This window comes from Glycine max, chromosome 18, assembly GCF_000004515.6.
Source record: "Glycine max cultivar Williams 82 chromosome 18, Glycine_max_v4.0, whole genome shotgun sequence".
Taxonomy (NCBI): Eukaryota; Viridiplantae; Streptophyta; class Magnoliopsida; order Fabales; family Fabaceae; genus Glycine; species Glycine max.
The window spans coordinates 36,584,876-36,597,148 of record NC_038254.2 but is presented as its reverse complement, the minus strand read 5'-3'; the positions used below and the strand labels follow the sequence as shown (position 1 = coordinate 36,597,148).

The 12,273-nt window shown below is 35.0% G+C and overlaps 1 protein-coding gene across 1 annotated transcript; it reads left to right on the top strand.

Annotated features, from left to right (window-relative positions):
• Positions 1 to 215: 215 nt before the first annotated feature.
• On the top strand, positions 216 to 10,154 carry LOC100787361 (FHA domain-containing protein FHA2). Its single transcript, XM_003552064.5, has 3 exons — positions 216 to 971; positions 4,919 to 5,076; positions 9,623 to 10,154. Exons 1-3 carry the CDS (start codon positions 377 to 379, stop codon positions 9,830 to 9,832), a joined length of 963 nt encoding a protein of 320 aa, XP_003552112.1. The 5' UTR covers positions 216 to 376; the 3' UTR covers positions 9,833 to 10,154.
• The last annotated feature ends 2,119 nt before the right edge of the window (positions 10,155 to 12,273 follow it).

Here is a 12,273-nt window from a genome sequence, read left to right as displayed (position 1 = left end):
GCTTAATATTAATATATGGATCGCATACGGATTAATTGATCCGTAAGATTTACGGACCGTCCTTACGGACACGCATCACAAATACAAAGAAAACGCAAAGACAATTTTAGTATTTAAGAAAATGTTGGGTGCACTTAGCAGTACCCTTAACTCCCTTGGTTAAAAAAACGGAAATTAATTAAAATAAAAACAAAACACGCGCGACTCGTCCTATTTGCTCAGCATTTATTCAATCTTTCATTTTTATCCTCATGTAAGTAACATTTCATTTCCCAATTCTCTTTTTCTTCACTCACACACACGTGCTCCCTTTCTCTCCCATCAACCCAAATCCCTTTTCTCGTTCTTCCCAATTCCAATTTCCAATTCTCCGGCCATGTCAACCGCGGCAGCGGCGGGGGGCGACATGGAGGCGGGTTTCGCGAAGCTCCAGGGCGAGGACTTTGAGTATTACATGCAGACCTACTCCATCGTCCTCGGCCGCAACTCCAAGAAGTCCACCGTGGACGTCGACCTATCCAGCCTCGGTGGTGGCATGAACATCTCCCGCCACCACGCTCGCATCTTCTATGACTTTGCCCGACGCCGCTTCGCCCTCGAGGTCCTCGGCAAGAATGGCTGCCTCGTCGAGGGCGTCCTCCACCTCCCCGGCAACCCCCCTGTCAAGCTCGATTCCCAAGATCTCCTCCAGATTGGGGACAAGGAGTTCTATTTTCTCCTGCCCGTTCGCAGCATCTTGGGCGGGCCCGTGGGCCCGAGGCATTACCCTAACCACGCTACTCCCGGGCCGGTTGTTCCTCACTATAATAATTACCATTTGGGCCCCGGCCCGGTGAAGAAGGCACCGCGGAGGGAGTATTATGAGGAGGAGTTTGACGATGAAGATGATGTTGGTGGAAGGAAGATGCGGAGGGATGGGTATGATGGCTATGGCTACGCTGGTGGCAAGTCTTCGCTGTCAGCACCTATGGGTTAGTTAGTGTTTTCTGGAAATTTTGTTTCAGTTGATTGTGTTTGTTGTTGTATGGATTGCGTTGTTGTTGCTTGTAGTACTAGTTGGAATTTTAATTGCTAACTTAGGTTTTTTTTTTTGTGCAATCAAAATTGGAATTTTGCGCTGATAACCTGTGATGAATTATAATGCAAGCCTTTTTTATGTGAATTGTGTAGCTGAAATTTCAATTTCTGATTCTGATTTGAGAACAGCACAATAAACGCCTAAGGAACTAAATCTAAGTTTTGTTGTTCGTGTTATTGTTATCATAGATTGTAGATGTAGACAGGGTTTATGGTGAATTGTATACATCATGTGTTCTTAATTTTATCTACTTCTGAATTTTGTCTGATTCTTTGGTGATTCACCAAGTGCTTTCTTGGATGTAGTGAATGTGGTAGGATATGTACACTGTTTCTGTTTATTATCTCGATTGCTCCTCTAAATGCATGTTGTCTTGTTATTAAATTTGTTAGAGGGGGGTAGCAAAAGGGCATGTAATCATGTATGTCTGCTTTAAAGTTAATTCTTTGGTTTCAGTCCATGAAATTTAGTTAATAATGTGTGAAGTTGAGGTCGTACATTTTCAACTAGTAGTTATAATGTGGAGCCTGTTAAAGTCTTATATTTGGAATTTTTTTATGTGCTTGAGGATAGTGTGAGATGTATCTTTTTTATGGTTTTTGAAATTGTGTTTCGTGAGGGTCATCAGTTTTGCAAGGTTGGATGGTTGTTATCTTTTGTAGTGGCCACTTGCCATTATATTTGGTTGTGCCTCTGATTGGTATTATTTGCAGTTACTAGAAAAGGTGAACTAGATTTAAGATAACTTGCTACATTTAAAAGTTGTCATGGAATTTTCCAGAACATCAATCCCTCAGGGAGATGAGTGGCAATGAGGACTAACTGGGATCTTACAATTAAGTTGGTGTGGTTGCTAAAGAGAGCTTGCTGGTCATGGGAGTCTTCAGAACTTCAATTTCTAGAAAATTATTCTTTATGTCCTTTAATGATATTGCAAATTGTAATCGATCTCCTTTCTAACATTTCAGTGAACAAGGATTTGTCTACAAAGGAAAATTTGTTCAGTTTCCATATTTATATTCGTTCTATTGTAATACAACCTCCGTCTTCACATTTTATATAACTTATATCATGCTCAATTCCTAAATTTGTTGGAGTTTTCAACAACCTTAATAGTAGGAAAGCTTCAAATTTGGTTTCACTTCTTGCTCTGCAGGAGTCCTTTTAGATTTATTTTCACTGATCAAACATTTTTTGGTTTGTTTATTGTGTTATCAACTGAATTAATAAAGATAATATGTTATAGGTTGAAATTATAAATGTCTCTCTCCTAAAAGATTATTCCTGCGCAATGTTGAAACGTGAAACCAAACAATCTTCTCTTTATATTAATTCTCGTAACTAATGTTTGGACTACCCACCAATACTTAGTCTGGAATATAAAGTTCAACATATACTTCTGGTGGTGTAGATACTATAAATTTTACATATGCAATGTTTCTAGCATAGTGCTATGATGATAACATATCTTCATCCCCACCATTTGTAGCCATAATTGATCTTCACAGTTATGATGAGTTTGAAGTTTGAACCTTGGTTGATGCCATTTTTCAGTATTCTATGCTCTACATATGGATGCTAGGGATTAGATGATGATACAATAAATATAACTTTCAATGGCCCAATTGCAAGCAGAGTTTTAAATAACACCTTTATAGTGGCGTAGCAAAGCAGAGTGACCCCTGGCTGCTACTGGAATCTGGGGCTGCTGTAGTGGAACAGGTTACTATAGTGGCCAAAGTCGACCAAATAGAAGGCTGAATAGTAGCTATAGCGGTGCTTGTTTTGATTCCAAAAAAGCCCTAACAGAGAGGTTATGGATTTTTTATGGGGCTATTTATGGGATACCAATTTCCAAAAATGAAATCTGCAGCCGTAGTAGTAGTGAAAATGATAAGGAAAACTTGGAATTAGAAGATAATGATTGATGATTCCTATCTAGAAAACCTGTATTTGACTTTTATTGGTATTTACTTGTATGTTTTGTTTACAACACCTATGACTTTTTATTGTTAATTATGAATGTCATGAATTGAGTAATTTATCATTTTTTTAGAATATATAGATATATGTATATAGTATAGATTATATAAAATATATAAAAAATTCGGAATAGCACTATCCTGTTATATCGGTTTTGGGGCTGGCTGCTACATGTCACTATCTGAGATTTAAAACGCTGATTGCAAGATAATTTGAGTTAGCCATTTTAAGGGATTGAAGATATGCTAATCCTTGAAGTATTACTAATTGAGGGATATGCTATACCCAATCAGATGGCTTAACATGTCTAGCCCAAGTTGTGTGCTACATTTCTATTATTTGCTTCAAGTGTGTTTTCACTATTAACAAATATTCTACAGATTTTAAATAATTCAATAGATATATAGTGGTGAACATGCTGATCATAGTTGACAAAAGTGCAAGCAGTTTTGTCGAAACTGCATGTTTAATTAAACTGGTTTGGGAAATAGATATTTGAACTTCACCTGGTTATTGGGAATGAAATAATTATAGTAAATAAGAGCATATTATGTAGCTTTTTAGTTTCTTTAAAGTTTATATTAAGAAAATACCATGAAATTGAACCCAACTTGCATACCAAATATACCCGCCTGTATATTGTGACCATATCATGTGGCCATACTAATGTACTTGGTATCCATATTGGTAACTGATATGGGATCTTAACTCTAACTGTGGTTTATAGTGGAATTATAATTGACTCTTTATTTTTTCCTCATTAATTATTTGTTGAATAGCCTGAACTGATCTTTCCTTGCTTGCAATTAATTTTTCACTTATTATTTTGTCAATAGCAGATTTTATCTTCTAAGATGAAATGCGTGTAGGTAAAATTTAATTTTCAAATGTGTCTGTTTTCCTAGTTCCTACTATTAGGCTAGGTATAAGTTAAAGCAGAAATTACAACTTTATAAGCTAGCTCATTAGGTGGTGATTACCCAAGAAGATTGCATTGGGAAAAGAAGGGAGGGGAATCACTATGCATAGGGGACTGGCAGAATTGAGAAGTCAGATTTGGGTGTTCTAGTTTTTGCCCCCCAAAAAAATAATCAGGAAGAGGAGTCTCCTTTGTTTACACTTTACAGAGGAACTCCATTAGAAGTCTCTTCTTTGTCCTTTTTTATCCATTTATTTTAGAAAATAAGTAAAGGTTCCGTATTCATACTCAGTATTAATTGATACTATTGAAGATATCAGAAACCATCTTGAATTTGGGTTTGGCCCAACTAAATCTCTAAAGGCAGCTCATGAGTTGAGGATTACCCCAGATTTTATAAGCTCTACTATGGCCATATCTATAGTTGATGTGGGATATCAACCTTTAGTCAAAGTTATTGTTCCCTCTTGAAACCCGTAAAGAGAAATTAATTGGTGATTATGTTGTGAATAATAATTTTTTAATAAGAACTTGCTCAAATAATTTATTCCATTAAAAACTTTGATGGAAATACAATAGAGAAACTATACATAAACTTGTTTCAACATAAAAAATTGAAATCATTAAAACACAGAAGTTGTTTTTTCTTTTCAATAAATGAATATATTAAAAGGAAGATATAATTGAAAAAGTTCATCTAAAGGAGGATAAGCATTCCTGCTATAAGAAAAACAAAATGGCAGCAAGCTGATTTCGTCAGAAATACAACGAAGCTGCCCAAATTAGTAAATAGGAAATCGATGCATTTTATCTAGCTTGTGTATTTTTCTTTATTGGTGTTTCCCCAGTTGTATATACTTTTGCATTATATCCAACTTCTATTTTACATGAATAGTCTCAGAATTTGTAATGTCACTGCAATGGTTTGGTTCCTGCAGATAAGAAGTCTGAAGGCAGATCCCGAGTAGATCGAGATGCTGATAATCTTCAGCTTCAGCAGCTGGAAGAAAAGGATGTAGTATCATCTGTAGCTACTGTTCTTTCTGATCTCTGCGGTCCTGGAGAGTGGATGCCTATGGAGAAACTTCATACCGAGGTTAGTTCTGATCATTTTGTTTTAAGTTGCTTTTGCTACAGAACTTTTGTGATTTTATATACTTCCAAAAGTATGGGAACCTTTCATATGTGTTTTAGTAGTTGTCACCAGAATTCTACATAGAAGGTTATATGTTGTAGTGGTAGGACCCATTAGTACTTTGGATGAATATTGACAACACATTCTTCAACATACTCTTTCTTGTTAGGTAAAATTCATGTTACACTAAGTAGACGGGGTCCAGAATATTTAGTGTAACTAATTTTTCCATTACTATGAATCAACGTTAACTCTAAGGTAATGCTTGGAATCTTCAAAATTTGAAAATGATTTGATTTGATTTAGAAATCAATTTTCATGCTTGCAACACATCATAAAAAAGGAGGTTTGGATTTATTTACAATTAAATTTCTATGTTCAAAACACAATGTAGTTATCAATCCCAAATAGCAGCCGACTCTGAAACTGCTGTAGTGTGTTAGGGTTAGCATTGTTGCCTGCAATTGCTATGAAATTGTATGGTCTCCAGCACTACTGCAGTTGGATGCTCACAACATTAACATGCAATGCGAATCTCGAAATTGCCCTCCAATAAAACCCAAAGTACACAATATTAGTATTAGGAGGGTAAAAGCAGTTTCCAACTCTTATGGTTTATGGTTACTAGTCACGCTAGCAATTGCTGGGAAATTGTACGATTTCCAGTCTATAGTGGCTGCAATAGCCATGGCACATACCACACCACTATAGTGATGCTACAACATGCAATTTTTTTTGGATCGGCAAATGTTAGTTGTTAATTGTTATTTTTTTTGTTAGCGGGGGAATCGAACCCACGATCTTTTCCTCCCTACCTTCTTTTTATCACCAAGTCAACCTTATAACTCCTGCTATTGCACGTGATTGACATTACAGTTATCCATCTTAAATAGCGGTGCTTGGTGAACAATCACAAAAACATTGCAGAATAGCACATAGCAGCATAGGCACTGTTCTGAATATTTTTACTCATGTTGTAATTCATAATTTATAATACATACATGTAAATGCTCAAATTTTAAAAAAAAAATACTTAATTCGTCGCTTTCATAATTAACAATAAAAGTTCACATGTGTTAAACAAAACATAAAAGTAAATAACAATGAAAGTTGATGAAACAAACAAGTTTAAGCCTCTAAATCTCTTAACTCTTAAGGGTAACTGTGAGGAGGATAAAAAAGGTTATTGAGTTTGGGTCTATGAGAGACAGATGACACAAAATATAAAATAAAAAATAAAAAAACCTCAGACTAGAGAAAACAGAGTCAGAAACCAAAAAACACAGAAAGAGAGAAGGGAAAAAAATAAAAAGAGGACAAAGAGAAAAGCAACAACCAGCGGGCACAGTGAGAACAAAAGGGAAATCAAGTCACCTGGCCAGAAAATAGACAGAGCGTGTGGTCACTGAACAAAACCAGGTCATGGCCAGAAAATAGATGAGAGCAATTAGTTGTTGGATCACACAGTAATAGAGAATTGGATCAAAGAGAGAACACATAAATGAGAAGAGGCATGGAGAGTTTTATCCCAAAACCAATTTCAATGTTAAAATCCCAAAATACCCTCAAACTTGCCTCTGTACACTAAAATTTTGGGGCATATTTGAGTTTTGAATGCTATCAGGATAGCGGCCTAGGTATGCGTGAAACCCCATGGTTTTTGTTGCTATAGCAGCCACGACAGTCATTACACTAAAACACAATACAACTAATTCAGAATAATGGCCAGCTGCCAGTATGTGACGTGATGCTGTTATAATGGCACTATTGTATGCTATTTAGAACCTAGATAAATTTCTTGAACAAAATTAAGTTTATTATCCTTACTTAGAACTTAGGAGAATTAAATGACTTAACAAATGAGGGGAAAATGCCAATCACAAAAATTGAAACTAAATGCAAATCAACTCAAACCCAACCAAATTTGAGTGGATTCTTGATACAATGCATATGGTTGAATACAATTTGAGCAACTGGCGATACGAATCGGTGAGCAAATCCTTTTAGTGCTTGAATCGCACCATGAATCATACTTGAATCACGAGAATTGTGATCTGGAGAAGAATCATTCCTGAGCAAGTTCTAACGACGCCTCAGAAGGATTTGTGGTACCCTGCTGCACCTCCAAGGGTTGTTGTGCTGGCTAAAATGGCGCTTTTCGCTGTAGAAATTGCAGAACACAAGGACTGGAGCTGGCAAATCACGCTGCACTGCAGTTGCATTACGCTGCTCATGGCTGTGGTTGCATCGAGCATGTTAGATAGAAGAGATGACCTAATTCCCAATCCTAACCTTAATAGGTGTAAACAACAGTGTTTTTTTTAACTCTAGCTACTTTTGTGCAAGATAGAACGTGTTTCAACTTTGGACTGTCAACTTTAACTTACTATTGACCTGATATTTAAGTATTGTCTAGTCTCTAATATGAGCAATATCTGGTACCAAATAAAAATTATTTTTTTATAATTGTCTAGTCAGACGATTTTCCCATCACAATTGGTTTGCATCAAGGGTCAACCCTTAGCCCCTACCTTTTTACCTTAATTCTGGATGTTCTCACGGAACAAATCCAAGAGATAGCGCCGAGATGCATGCTTTTTGCAGATGACATAGTCCTCCTTGGAGAGTCGAGGGAGGAGTTGAATGAGAGGTTGGAAACTTGGAGACGAGCTCTAGAAACACATGGCTTTCGCCTAAGCAGAAGCAAATCGGAGTATATGGAATGTAAGTTCAACAAAAGAAGGAGGGTTTCTAACTCAGAGGTGAAAATAGGAGACCATATTATCCCTCAAGTCACACGGTTTAAATATCTTGGGTCTGTAATACAGGATGATGGAGAAATTGAAGGGGATGTGAATCATGGCATTCAAGCAGGATGGATGAAATGGAAAAAAACATCGGGGGTGTTATGTGATGCAAAGGTACCGATCAAGCTAAAGGGAAAGTTTTATCGGACTGCGGTAAGACCGACGATTTTGTACGGAACAGAATGTTGGGCGGTCAAGAGCCAACATGAGAATAAAGTAGGTGTAGCGGAGATGAGGATGTTGCGGTGGATGTGTGGTAAGACTCGACAGGATAAAATTAGAAACGAAACTATTAGAGAGAGGGTTGGAGTAGCGCCTATTGTAGAGAAGATGGTGGAAAATAGACTTAGGTGGTTTGGGCATGTAGAGAGAAGACCGGTAGACTCTGTAGTGAGGAGAGTAGACCAGATGGAGAGAAGACAAACAATTCGAGGCAGAGGAAGACCCAAAAAGACTATAAGAGAGGTTATCAAAAAGGATCTCGAACTTAATGATTTGGATAGAAGTATGGTACTTGATAGAACATTATGGCGGAAGTTGATCCATGTAGCCGACCCCACCTAGTGGGATAAGGCGTTGTTGTTGTATAATTGTTTTTATATCAATTACTTTATCATATATAAAATCTATCATAAAACTTAGGAAAACTGTTATAGTTTTTGAAGTACAAATATTTATTTAATATATAATAAGTTTAATAGCAGAATATATATCATAAATTTTAATATGTAATAATTTTAATAGTAGAATATTTATTATAAATTTTAATATATAATAACTTTAATAGCAGAATATTTATTATAAATTTTAATATTATTCTATTATAACAAATTTCAACAGATCTCATGAACCTCATGCTCCTAGAGTTATATATTTAGTTATTGATCATGAATATGTGCTTTAATATGTCTTTGTTGTATGTGCTATATTTTATTATTGATCACGAATCTTACAATTCACGATACAATTTGATTCCTGATTTGGAAAACGGGCCTTCAGAATCACAATTTGTATCCCGATTCAACTACCTTGTTTGTAGACAACTAAAGTAAAAATGGATTTCCATTTCCAAACATAATGTTTTATAAATTTCTGAACAAAAGATTTTATTAAGAAATATTCCCCTTATCATTGATTCCTAACCTACTCTTAAAGTTTCAAGGTCATAGGCGTATACAAATGTTGTTGTTTTCTATTGGCACAATCATCCATCTGGCATATGATGTTAGGATTCGGATTTCCAGGGTTGGGTAAACTGTTACATTGTAATTGCCCATGTTTCTTCATATCACAATTGTTGTCTAACAATAAACTGTTTTCTGAGAGTGCCTACAATGTATAATTGATGCTTTTGTAACAAGCTTGCCTAGTAGTATGATATTTTTCCATGTATTCTATGCCTTTTCAGTTTTAACACCTACATTGGGGAAAGCTATGCTTGGATCATACCATCGTTTCTTTTCGCTTATACTTATACACAGCGGCACCAACAGGGTGCTTGATAACATTCTAATAGGTGAACAATGTGAATATGGAAAATAATGGTTCTAATAACTCTGGGTTGGTAGACTGGAATGACTCGTGATTACCCTAATATAAGCTTAAAATGGGTCATTATGCATCTAAAACATGTCTGGTAAGATACAGAAATTCATTCTTTTAATTCTGAGTGCTTAACTTATCTTTTTCTTTTTCTTTAGCTGTTGGAGCAATATAGCAGTGTTTGGCACCACAACAGAGTGAGGAGGTATCTCACATCAGAAGATTGGCCTGGTCCTGAATCCAAAGGGAAGCCTTGGTATGGCTTGCTTATGCTGTTAAGGAAATACCCGGAGCATTTTGTCATCAACACAAGGTCCAAGGGCCGTGTCACCCATGAGTTTGTTTCTCTTGTCTCTCTTCTATCGTGACCTCGTTGCCCCCGTCCCCAAAAACTCAAACTGGAAAGAAATAGCTATTAGCCGTGGTTGCTTCTAAACAGTGATATATGATTTAGCTCCAAATCTGTATAAAATTTCCGCTGTTTTTTTTTTTTGGTAAAATACTTTTGTTGCTGGGTAAATATGTTCCCCCTCCCCTCCCACTAGTGCTGAGAGCAGAAAGAACTATTTTTGTTCTTTCTTTTTCATGGATTTAGAAAATGGGAGGTTAGACTTAAAAATCACTGAGTTGGTTGTGTCTAGTTGATTCACCCTATAGGTCCTCAGGTATATTAACTGCCTGTGGTTGAAATGCTTGCACCATAATATTGGGCTGGGCCTTCACATTGCTATATTAGAGTGTTGTTAGGTGCACCCAGCATTATTGCTGGTGCACCCAGCATTCTAAAAAACTGACAAAATTACCCTTGCTTGATTTTCCTCTTCTGAATCAACATGTTGATCCGTAAGTTGATCCGAAAGTACTTCCTGATCAAGTTGTTCCGGAAGTCTTTTCCGGATCAACTTGATCCGAAAGAGGAAAAATAAAAATTTTGTTAATTATACAAGATATTTAAAGATATTTATTTCATTAATTATAATATAATTAAATATATTTATTTATTTTATTAGTTATAATATATTTATAAATATTGATTTATTATAAATAATTAATGCTAATCAATCATAATCATAATTCATGCTAATCAATCAATCATGCTAATCAATCATAATTTCCTAAAAGAGGATATAAATAATTTCAGAGTTAGCAATTTTCAGAATCAATCAATCTTGTTAATCAATCATAATCATAATTCATGCTAATCAATCAATTATGTCAATCAATCATAATTCCCTAAAAGAAGATATAAATAATTTGCAATTTCAAAAATTGCATTATGATTGGTAATTCTGAAATTATTTATATCCTCTTTTAGGGAATTATGATTGATTAGCATGAATTATGATTATGATTGATTAACATTAATTATTTATTATAAATCAATATTTATAAATATATTATAATTAATAAAATAAATAAATATATTATAATTAATGAAATAAATATCTTGTATAATTAACAAAATTTTTATTTTTCCTCTTCCGGATCAAGTTGATCCGGAAGAGGAAAACCAAGCAAGGACAATTTTGTCATTTTTTTAGAATGCTGGGTGCACCTAGCAACACTCACTATATTATTGGGTGTTGGGCTAGGCCCTATTGTCTTTTGGATTCCTGGAGGTGAAGATGGAAAAGCAATAGATTGACGCTTGTTTGATCTTCTCTTTACTCGTCTTAAAAATTATTTTCTAAAATAATTTTGCATTACACAATCAATTTTTCATCTAAATTTCATAAGTTTTGAAAATTTTTCCAAACAAGTTTTAAAAACTAAAATATATAAACAGTTGAGAGATGTTCTATCATCATTTACTTCTGTTTTCTTCTATTTTAAGCATAGTTGAAACAATTTTTAGAACATATAAGTGTTTAGGAAACAAATGTTTGCAAATGTATTTAGTAGACGGAAAATTTTTAGGAAACATTTTTTTTTAAAACAATAAACAATTAAGGCTCATCTGGCTGAATTTTTAAATATGCAATGTGTGTGATAGTCATGTTTATTTTTTTTTCTAGAGTTACCCTGCAATGGTAGCCTGTTAAGGAGAAGTCTTTAAATCATGCATTGAGCTTTAGGTGTTACTTGGTGCATTTAGCATTTTTGCTTGGGCACCCAGCACCGATGGCGAAAAGTTGAAAATGCCGTTAACTCTATTACTATAAAATCCTAAAGTTAGTTGTCCGTACAGTACATTTGTTTCTTACATTTCATACGATGTTGTTATGGTTGTCCGTTCGTGTTCTTCTTCTGTCTATGCTCGTGTTACGGTTGTCTGTTCGTGTTCTTGTTTCGGTCGTGGTTGTTGTTGTTCCGGTGTTCTTCTGCCGTTCACTTCTTTTGTTGGTGGTGGTTCCGGTTGTTGGGTAATTGTCTTCTAGGTAAGTGGTTCGTTCCCTTTAAAGCTATTTAGTGATTTTGTTCTAGCGTTCACTGATTTTTTGCTATTGTGATGTTGTTGCATGATTGTATTTTTGTTTGTAACTGTTTTTGGATGGTTGTTGCTATTGATTTTGAATTTTTTGTGAAGCTTTGCCGAAAACTTGTGATTTTGCAGACAAAAAAATATTGTCTGTTAGAATTTTATTTTTTAAAATAATTATTGCTATTGGCATATAAATTTTTTAAATATTGGATTTTTTTTAAAAAAAAATTTATGTACCATACGGATCACTAATCCGTATGTTTTTTTTTTAAAAAAAAATTGTTTAAATTTAAAAAAATGCTTAAATTGAATTTTGAAACTGTTTTGTGCCATACGGATCAGTGTATGGTTCATACGGATTAAAAATCTAATCTTACTTATGATGTT

Bases quoted from the DNA above. Each gene is read 5' to 3' on its own strand.
- LOC100787361 (XM_003552064.5), top strand. From the start codon at position 377: ATGTCAACCGCGGCAGCGGCGGGGGGCGACATGGAGGCGGGTTTCGCG. The intron at 972-4,918 runs GTTAGTTAGTGT...TGGTTCCTGCAG, and splicing joins TTCGCTGTCAGCACCTATGG to ATAAGAAGTCTGAAGGCAGA. The intron at 5,077-9,622 runs GTTAGTTCTGAT...CTTTTTCTTTAG, and splicing joins TGGAGAAACTTCATACCGAG to CTGTTGGAGCAATATAGCAG.